At 43.5% G+C, this 10,000-nt stretch overlaps 2 protein-coding genes across 3 annotated transcripts in view; one reads left to right on the top strand and one right to left on the bottom strand.

Moving 5' to 3' along the window:
* crygn2 (crystallin, gamma N2) overlaps positions 1–400 on the top strand; it is a gene marked incomplete at both ends in the record, with an annotated part of 3,041 nt that extends 2,641 nt beyond the window's left edge. The window contains 2 exons of the mRNA XM_079233913.1: positions 29–174; positions 265–400. Coding sequence (XP_079090039.1) covers positions 29–174; positions 265–400 — 282 coding nt within the window. The remainder of the gene's footprint in view (positions 1–28; positions 175–264) is intronic.
* Positions 401–8,131: 7,731 nt separating this feature from the next.
* The window catches only part of nub1 (negative regulator of ubiquitin-like proteins 1), a 17,132-nt gene continuing 15,263 nt past the window's right edge, over positions 8,132–10,000 (bottom strand). For both annotated transcript variants that reach the window (XM_079233900.1, XM_079233901.1), the window contains one exon: positions 8,132–8,762. In XM_079233900.1, coding sequence (XP_079090026.1) covers positions 8,620–8,762 — 143 coding nt within the window. In that variant the 3' untranslated portion in view covers positions 8,132–8,619. The remainder of the gene's footprint in view (positions 8,763–10,000) is intronic.

Below are 10,000 nucleotides of genomic sequence, written 5' to 3'. Positions count from 1 at the left end.
ATTAACCTTAACCCCGCCTCTCCTGCAGCACGGGGAGCACTACCGCATGGAGATGTTCGAGGCCTGCAACTTCTCCGGCCAGTGCGTGGAGATCTGTGACGACTGTCCCTTCCTGCAGAGCCGCGGCTTCTCCAAGAGCTGCATCAACTCCGTGAAGGTGTACGGAGACGGAGCGTGAGTAGAAAGACCCCAAGGTCGCGGTGACCTCCGCAGGTTCCTCGCTTTGCACGCGGTGGTTTGACCCGCTTCCTGTTCTGTCCCCAGCTGGGTGATGTACGAGGAGCCCAACTTCCGCGGCCGCATGTACGTGGTGGAGCGCGGAGACTACTGCAGCCACAACGAGTGGCAGGCGCAGAACCCCAACATCCAGTCCGTCCGCCGGGTCGTCAACTACTTCTAACTGGGACCAAGAGAGGCCACACCCACAAGCCAGACCCTGTGTGTGTAACCCAGAGAGGCCACGCCCACAAGCCAGACCCTGTGTGTAACCCAGAGAGGCCACGCCCACAAGCCAGACCCTGTGTGTGTAACCCAGAGAGGCCACGCCCACAAGCCAGACCCTGTGTGTGTAACCCAGAGGGGCCACGCCCACAAGCCAGACCCTGTGTGTGTAACCCAGAGAGGCCACGCCCACAAGCCAGACCCTGTGTGTAACCCAGAGAGGCCACGCCCACAAGCCAGACCCTGTGTGTGTAACCCAGAGAGGCCACGCCCACAAGCCAGACCCTGTGTGTGTGTGTGTGTGTGTAACCAATAAAGACCACACCCACAAGCCAGACATTGGCCATTTCTCAATCAGCGTTCTTCTCTGTACTTGTGTTCTCGTTCTCGTGAAACGTCATCAGTCGCGGCCCAAGTTCTGTTCCAATTCAAAAGTCTGCGTCTCGCCAAGAAAATGCCAGGATGTGACCCGCCGAGAGCAGCCTGATCTCAGCTGGACTTTTTGAAATGATCCGCTGGCTCCGACGTCTCCGTATCGATTAAACATGAGTTATAATTCAGTTTTGAGGATCTAACGAGCAATCATTATTATTTATTCACAGTCACATTAAATCATTTTGACTAAGGGAAAGGTTAAGATTTATAACTTAATGTTTTAATTTAACTTTTTTTTTGAACTACAGAGGTGTCTTTTTAATTTTGACCGAAGTGTTTGCAATTATATGTGTATCAATATAAATATATAACTGTATATATATGAAATACATATTTATAAACATTATGTACAATTATATATGTATCTATATAAGTATTTATATAAAATACATATTTATAAACACAATATATATACAAGGATATGTGTATCTGTATATATATATATATATATATATATATATATATATATATATATATATATATATATATATATATATACATGTATGTAAAATATATATATATATTTATACACACAATATATATACAATGGTATGTGTGTATATGGGGGCAAATTAATGGCAAAAGTAGAGAGCGCAAATGAGCTCCACGAGAGAGCGCAAATCAAACAGCCGCGCGCGTAATTTACTTTGACGAGCGCTTTTACATCACGACGAGAGCAAAATCCCCGCTCGCCCGAGCAAAACTCGCTCTCGTGAAGCTTTAACCTGCTCGCTCGCGTGTCTGTTACCTGCTCGCGCTCGAGTAGATTTTCTTTTTGACAGTAAGTGGGCGGATCCAGTCACCATCCATCTCTACATCTAATTGGTTACAATCCTCGTCTTCGGATTGGCTGGAATGCATTTTGCACCAGGAACAATGGCGGATGAGAAAACACAACTGAAAGTTGACGTTCTCTGAATACTACTGTTATTGAGTCACAAAATGTAATTTTAGGATGTTTTCAGGCGAGAAGTTAGTTGTTTAAGCATCAAATCTGTGGTCGGTTTGTCAAGAATCAGCCGACTTAAAAAGATACGGCGACGGTTTGAGGTCCTGCTCGCGGGACCTAGAGCCCCGCAGCACCGGGCCGTCAGCGCTCTGCTGCCCGCCGACAGCAGCCTGATCCCGGCAGGACTTTTTGAAATGATCCGCTGGCTCCGATGTCTCCGTAGCGGTTAAACATGAGATATAATTCAATTTTGAGGATCTAACGAGCAATCTTTATTATTTATTCACAGTAACGTTACATCAGTTTGACTGAGGGAAAGTTTAAGATTTATAACTTAAGCAGAGCTGCCAACTTTTCAAAAAACCTTGGAGTGAGATTTTGTCGCGGGTGACCAAAATGTTGCCGCATACGCAGCCACACACGTTGGTGGCTCAAATATCAGGAAATTGGAATTAATTTGGCGTTGTACCCACGTTGTACCCATGTTGTACCCACGTTGTACCCACGTTGTACCCATGTTGTACCCATGTTGTACCCACGTTGTACCCATGTTGTACCCATGTTGTACCCACGTTGTACCCATGTTGTACCCATGTTGTCCCCACGTTGTACCCATGTTGTACCCATGTTGTACCCACGTTGTACCCACGTTGTACCCATGTTGTACCCATGTTGTACCCACGTTGTATCCATGTTGTACCCATGTTGTACCCATGTTGTACCCACGTTGTACCCATGTTGTACCCATGTTGTACCCATGTTGTACCCACGTTGTACCCACGTTGTACCCACGTTGTACCCATGTTGTACCCATGTTGTACCCATGTTGTACCCACGTTGTACCCACGTTGTACCCATGTTGTACCCATGTTGTACCCACGTTGTATCCATGTTGTACCCATGTTGTACCCACGTTGTACCCATGTTGTACCCATGTTGTACCCACGTTGTACCCATGTTGTGTTTGTGGGGCCCAAAGTCGTTGATAGGGGCGGTCTACTGCAGATGGACAACATTGGTTGCATTCTGTGAAGCATAGCTGATGGTCCACCCCCAGGACATTTTAGTTTAAGTAGATGTTATTTCATGCATTCTAGTGGATTTTTGGGTGGGATGCTAAAGATGTAGCCTGGTACCAGCCGAATTTAGCCCCGCCCACAACATTTGAGGTCTGGAAGTTCGGTCTGGCACTGCTCCGTTGGGGAGAAATTATCCAAAATCAAAAATTGTTCGGATCAATCAAATTGTCAGGGTGGGCTTTATACGATGATGGACAGATGACAGTAACGTAATCAACCACGTCACCAAAGAGCGCTTGGGAACACATGTCATTAACATACCTTAGTCCAGGGGTGGGCAATTCATTTCCCAAGGGGCCACATGAGAAATTTGGACCGTTGTGGAGGGCTGAACCAATAGTCTGAATTTAATTCAATTAACTCAATATGAATGTTATTACTTTATTAAAAAACTGTAAATTATATTGTTTTGAGCTGCTACTGGTAAGAATACATGTTACAATAAGGCTATGAAAATAAGTTAAAAAAAAAATGTAAACCTTACCTTAAATATGTATGTTAAAGACCAGCAATTTATTAACTTCAAACAAAAGCAATCAGCGCTTTTGATGTTTTCCAGTTCAGTTGTTCTTACTCGGTGAGAAAAGTCCAGTCTGTGTTGCTTAAAAAAGAGCATGAAGTCTGGTTGAATGAGGTGGAGATGAAGGACAGCTGACAGGTATCAGAGAGAGGATCTGATCTGTTGACCTTCATCACTAGAATGTTTGTTCTCATGTCGGTAGATCCAAAGAGAACCAACATCTTCTGAGCATCTTTCCTCATGTGAGGAACGTTCTCCTCTTTGAGAGAAGAGTGAAGATCCTGACTTAAAGTGCTCTGCCATAGTGGATCAGACCGCAGGTCAGATCCGCGGCGGCTTTGCGTGATTCATTTTCAATCTGGAGGCGGAGACTGCAGCGCCGTTTGTATTGCATTCATGGCGTGCACCTTATTTATTTATTTTTCATTTTTGATTGACCTCACGCGGGCCGGACTGTGAGAGCCGCGGGCCGTCAGATGCCCAGGTCTGCCTTAGTCTCTGCGCCTCCTGAGTTTCTCCCGCGGTTGTGTCTGTTTGAAAATCTTCTTCTGTTGCTATCTTCGGGACTCTTTGGGGGAAATAGGATGTCTATGCAGCGAATATGTTTACAGATGCGCTCCTTAGCGCCATCTATCGTCGGGGAGTTTGAAAAGGAACGAACAAGCCTCGGCCCAAAATCAGATTTTTTTTTTTGCCGTGAGAAATTGGTTGTGTGGCGTGAGTGTGTGTGAAAACATGCAAAAGCGCGAGTCACACGGCGAAACCGTGAGAGTTGGTAGCTCTGACTTTGATTTAACTTTTACTTTGAACTACAACGGTGTCTTATTACTTTTGACCGAAGTGTTTGCCATTATATATGTATCTATATAAATATATAAGTATATATATATATAAAATACATATTTATACAATTGTATGTGTTTCTGTATCTGTTATTTTGAGTGTGTATGTGTGGGTTTACTGTGTATTGATTCAAGATATTTTTATTCTCATATGCACAGATAACAGGCAGTTATTCTGTCCAATGAAAAGCTTATTTTGCTGGGTCCTCCTAACACACAGAATTACAATGAACTTAAGGCAAAAAATAAAGCTGCTCCTGAGATGTACTGTGCAGTTTTTATCACACGCTGGAGTGCCTTCCTGTCCTGCAGTGCAGCTTCATACCACACTGATGGAGCTGTAAGGACGCTCTCCACCGTACATCTGTAGAAGTTGCTGAGAATCTTGGGTGGCATTCCAAATTTCCTCAGCCTTCTTAAGAAATACAGTCTCTGCTGGAATTTACAGGTTTTCACCCTTTCCACCTCTGTCCCACCTATGTGAAGTGGTGCTTCCTGCACCTTCTTCCTCCTTGGGTGGATAATCATCTCCTTTGTCTTGTCTGCGTTCAAGGAGAGATTATTATCCGACACCAGGCCACAAGTTCCTCCACCTCTCTTCTGTACGCCGTCTCAGCTGATCATTCCAATGACCGTCGTATCATCCGCAAACTTGATGATGCTGGTGTTTTCCTGGGAGGCCACACAGTCGTATGTGAAGAGGGTGAACAGCAGGGGACCCAGTACACAGCCCTGGGGGGTCCCTGTGCTCACAGTTCTTGTGTCAGATGTGCGGTTCCAACTCTGACTGATTGGGGTCTGCCTGAGAGGAAGGTCAGCACCCAGTTGCAGAGAGCAATGATGTTCACATGTTAAAGATGCTATTCAGTTGTATTAGAGCCTAAGTAGAGGTAACCAATGAAAATGTGCAAAAGACTTGAAGTTCCAAAGAGGGATTCATAAATAATTTGGGGTTTGTTGATATTGCGTAGTATTTCTATTGATATTGTCTTTAATAAGCGATCTGCATGCCATTTAGTTTGTTGCATACGCCTAATAAATACCAAACTGTGTTTCAAGGCAGTTAATGTATCTTGGGTGTGTCAAAGTTAAAGAACTGTTTAAGAAAGGGTCAAATACAATTACAACACAAGATAGGATTGGTCAAAAGTAATAAAACACCGCTGTAGTTCAAAGTAAAAGTTAAATTAAAATCTTAAGTTATAAATCTTAAACTTTCCCTCAGTCAAACTGATGTAATGTTACTGTGAATAAATAATAAATAATAAAGATTGCTCGTTAGATCCTCAAAATTGAATTATATCTCATGTTTAACCGCTACGGAGACATCGGAGCCAGCGGATCATTTCAAAAAGTCCTGCCGGGATCAGGCTGCTGTCGGCGGGCAGCAGAGCGCTGACGGCCCGGTGCTGCGGGGCTCTAGGTCCCGCGAGCAGGACCTCAAACCGTCGCCGTATCTTTTTAAGTCGGCTGATTCTTGACAAACCGACCACAGATTTGATGCTTAAACAACTAACTTCTCGCCTGAAAACATCCTAAAATTACATTTTGTGACTCAATAACAGTAGTATTCAGAGAACGTCAACTTTCAGTTGTGTTTTCTCATCCGCCATTGTTCCTGGTGCAAAATGCATTCCAGCCAATCCGAAGACGAGGATTGTAACCAATTAGATGTAGAGATGGATGGTGACTGGATCCGCCCACTTACTGTCAAAAAGAAAATCTACTCGAGCGCGAGCAGGTAACAGACACGCGAGCGAGCAGGTTAAAGCTTCACGAGAGCGAGTTTTGCTCGCGCGAGAGCAACTTTTGCTCGGGCGAGCGGGGATTTTGCTCTCGTCGTGATGTAAAAGCGCTCGTCAAAGTAAATTACGCGCGCGGCTGTTTGATTTGCGCTCTCTAGTTTTGGCATTAATTTGCCCCTTACTCTACTGGTCGGATTCATTCTGGTGTCGATGAGACGTTGTCGTCACCGAGGAGCTCCTTGAGTTGAGACCATGACAGACTATTACATTGTCCTCTTCCTCAGTCCTCTTCCTCAGTCCTCTTCCTCTTCCTCAGTCCTCTTCCTCTTCCTCAGTCCTCTTCCTCTTCCTCAGTCCTCTCACAGGAGGTCTTCTCCTCCATGTGAGAGGTCAGAGACGAGCTCCTCCATCACGGTGCAATGCTGTCGTTGTGTTAATAAAGACAGCCGTCTGTGTTGTGGGATCCTTCATGTGAGAGTAAACTAATGTACTGGGACAATGATACCAATACAAATATGGAGGCCATTTTTAATCAATAGTCTTCATTTATTATCACCGATGGGGTACACTTAACAAACACACACACACACACACACACACACGCACGCGCACACACACACACCACCATAAAAAACACATAAAAAAACACATTTTACAGTGTCATAAAAAAAGAAAAGGATAAAATACATTAATTGTGTCATAGATAAAATACAGTCAGTCCATAAAACAATTAAATAAAAGGAAAAACACGTTAAAAGTTGTAAACGTTGTTTCAGCATCAGCAGCCATCTTGTTTCAGCATCAGCAGCCATCTTGTTTTAGCAACAGCAGCCATCTTGTTTTAGCATCAGCAGCCATCTTGTTTTAGCATCAGCATTGTGTACCTGTGGATTTAAACTTGCTGGTGATGACCTCACTCATCTGTCCAACGTTCAAACTGATAAAGCAAAATACATTCAGCCTGTTTCTTGCTCTTTTTAGGAATATGTGTTATAACATTACCTAGAACCACATTATTTGTGTCCATCATCATCATCATCATCATCCGCTGTTGAAGGCGGGGACTTGCAGCATCCTTGCTGCCACTGGGTGGTGGTGACAGTGACATACAGGTTTCTCACAACTGACCAGTATCTTTGTGAAATACATTCATATTTGGGTCTTCTTCATACACGTCCATCAGGCTGCTCCCATGCATCCGTAGCATCTAAACTATAAAGGAATAGCAGCCTCTAAACTATAAAGGAATAGCAGCCTCTAAACTATAAAGGAATAGCAGCCTCTAAACTATAAAGGAATAGCAGCCTCTAAACTATAAAGGAATAGCAGTCTCTAACCCATAAAGGAATAGCAGCCTCTAAACTATAAAGGAATAGCAGCCTCTAAACTATAAAGGAATAGCAGCCTCTAAACTATGAAGGAATAGCAGCCTCTAAACCATAGAGGAATAGCAGCCTCTAAACTATAAAGGAATAGCAGTATTTAACCCATAAAGGAATAGCAGCCTCTAAACTATAAAGGAATAGCAGCCTCTAAACTATGAAGGAATAGCAGCCTCTAAACCATAGAGGAATAGCAGCCTCTAAACCATAAAGGAATAGCAGTATCTAACCCATAAAGGAATAGCAGCCTCTAAACAATGAAGCAATAGCAGCCTCTAAACCATAAAGGAATAGCAGCCTCTAAACCATAAAGGAATAGCAGCCTCTAAACCATAAAGGAATAGCAGCCTCTAAACTATAAAGGAATAGCATATATATATATATATATATATATATATATATATATATATATATATATATATATATATATATATATATATATATATATATATATATATATATGTATATATATATATGTATATATATATATATATAGATATAGATAGATAGATATATACTCCCTCTAATCACCTGATGGGCTGCAGGTGTGACCAATGCCGTGTGCCGATTGGCTGCAGCATCTGCACCCACCTCCTCCTCCAGCAGGCTCCTCCTCCTCCAGCAGGCTCCTCCTTCTTCATCAGGTACTTAGTGGTATTAGTACTTGTATATGTAGTTTTATCAGTGTGGTAACTGATAATAATTAGTTGAGAACAAACATGACATCACAGATTCAACCTTCATTTCTTTATTGTCTTTAAACATGGAACGTTAACTTGAAACGTATTTAAATTAAACGTATTTAAAGTAAACGTATTTAAAGTAAATGTATTTAAATTAAACGTATTTAAAGTAAACGTATTTAAAGTAAACGACAAACTGCTGCGACGTCACAAACATAAAACGCTGATTCTCATCAGAACAATAAAAATAAAAATCACTTCAAGCAGCTTTTAAAAAACAAAATGAGTTCCTTTGGTTTATAATATAAATCACAACGTTTCATTCTGAAGGAAAATGATAATAAACAAAGGATTCTCCATCAGAACAACTATAAACATGAACTAAGAGATCAAGTCAACAAGTTACCAAAATATTATTTTATCTCTATTATTGCTGACAAGTAAAATAAAAGAGAGAATGATGAAGAATCTCATTATGGTGTGTGTGTGTGTGTGTGTGTGTGTGTGTGTGTGTGTGTGTGTGTGTGTGTGTGTGTGTGTGTGTCACACAGGGTGTGTGTGTCCTCTGCTCAGGTAGCCCTTCATGGTGGTGATGAGCTCGCTCTCCTCCTCCAGCGTCAGGTCCAGGTAATCCTCCTCGTGCCGAGAGATGTCCTCCAACACCTCGTTGACCAGATCACTGTCCTCTGCAACACATTGCTCTTCTCATTGCTCTGATGTGAGGTTCATTGCTCTTATACATTATGTTCATTGCTCTTATACATTATGTTCATTGCTCTCGCTCATTGCTCCTCTCATTGCTCCGCTCATTGCTCTCTCATTGCTCGCTCATTGCTCCTCTCATTGCTCTCTCATTGCTCTCTCACTGCTCTCTCATTGCTCCTCTCATTGCTCTCTCATTGCTCTCTCATTGCTCCTCTCATTGCTCTCTCACTGCTCTCTCATTGCTCCTCTCATTGCTCTCTCATTGCTCTCTGTTTGCTCGCTCATTGCTCTCTCACTGCTCTCTCATTGCTCTCTCATTGCTCCTCTCATTGCTCTCTCATTGCTCTCTCATTGCTCTCTCACTGCTCTCTCACTGCTCTCTCATTGCTCCGCTCATTGCTCCTCTCATTGCTCCTCTCATTGCTCTCTCACTGCTCTCTCACTGCTCTCTCACTGCTCTCTCATTGCTCCGCTCATTGCTCTCTCATTGCTCCTCTCATTGCTCTCTCATTGCTCTCTCATTGCTCCTCTCACTGCTCTCTCATTGCTCTCTCACTGCTCTCTCATTGCTCTCTCATTGCTCTCTCATTGCTCTCTCATTGCTCCTCTCATTGCTCTCTCACTGCTCTCTCATTGCTCTCTCATTGCTCTCTCACTGCTCTCTCATTGCTCTCTCATTGCTCTCTCATTGCTCCTCTCATTGCTCTCTCACTGCTCTCTCATTGCTCTCTCATTGCTCTCTCATTGCTCTCTCACTGCTCTCTCATTGCTCTCTCACTGCTCTCTCACTGCTCTCTCACTGCTCCGCTCATTGCTCTCTCATTGCTCTCTCACTGCTCGCTCATTGCTCTCTCATTGCTCTCTCATTGCTCTCTCACTGCTCTCTCACTGCTCTCTCACTGCTCTCTCATTGCTCTCTCACTGCTCTCTCACTGCTCTCTCACTGCTCTCTCACTGCTCTCTCATTGCTCTCTCACTGCTCTCTCATTGCTCCGCTCATTGCTCTCTCACTGCTCTCTCATTGCTCTCTCACTGCTCTCTCATTGCTCTCTCATTGCTCTCTCACTGCTCTCTCATTGCTCCGCTCATTGCTCCGCTCATTGCTCTCTCATTGCTCCTCTCATTGCTCTCTCATTGCTCTCTCACTGCTCTCTCATTGCTCTCTCATTGCTCTCTCACTGCTCTCTCACTGCTCTCTCATTGCTCCGCTCATTGCTCT

The sequence above is a fragment of the Taurulus bubalis genome (assembly GCF_910589615.1).
Source record: "Taurulus bubalis genome assembly, chromosome: 18".
Taxonomy (NCBI): domain Eukaryota; kingdom Metazoa; phylum Chordata; class Actinopteri; order Perciformes; family Cottidae; genus Taurulus; species Taurulus bubalis.
This window is presented reverse-complemented; position numbering and strand designations above follow the sequence as displayed.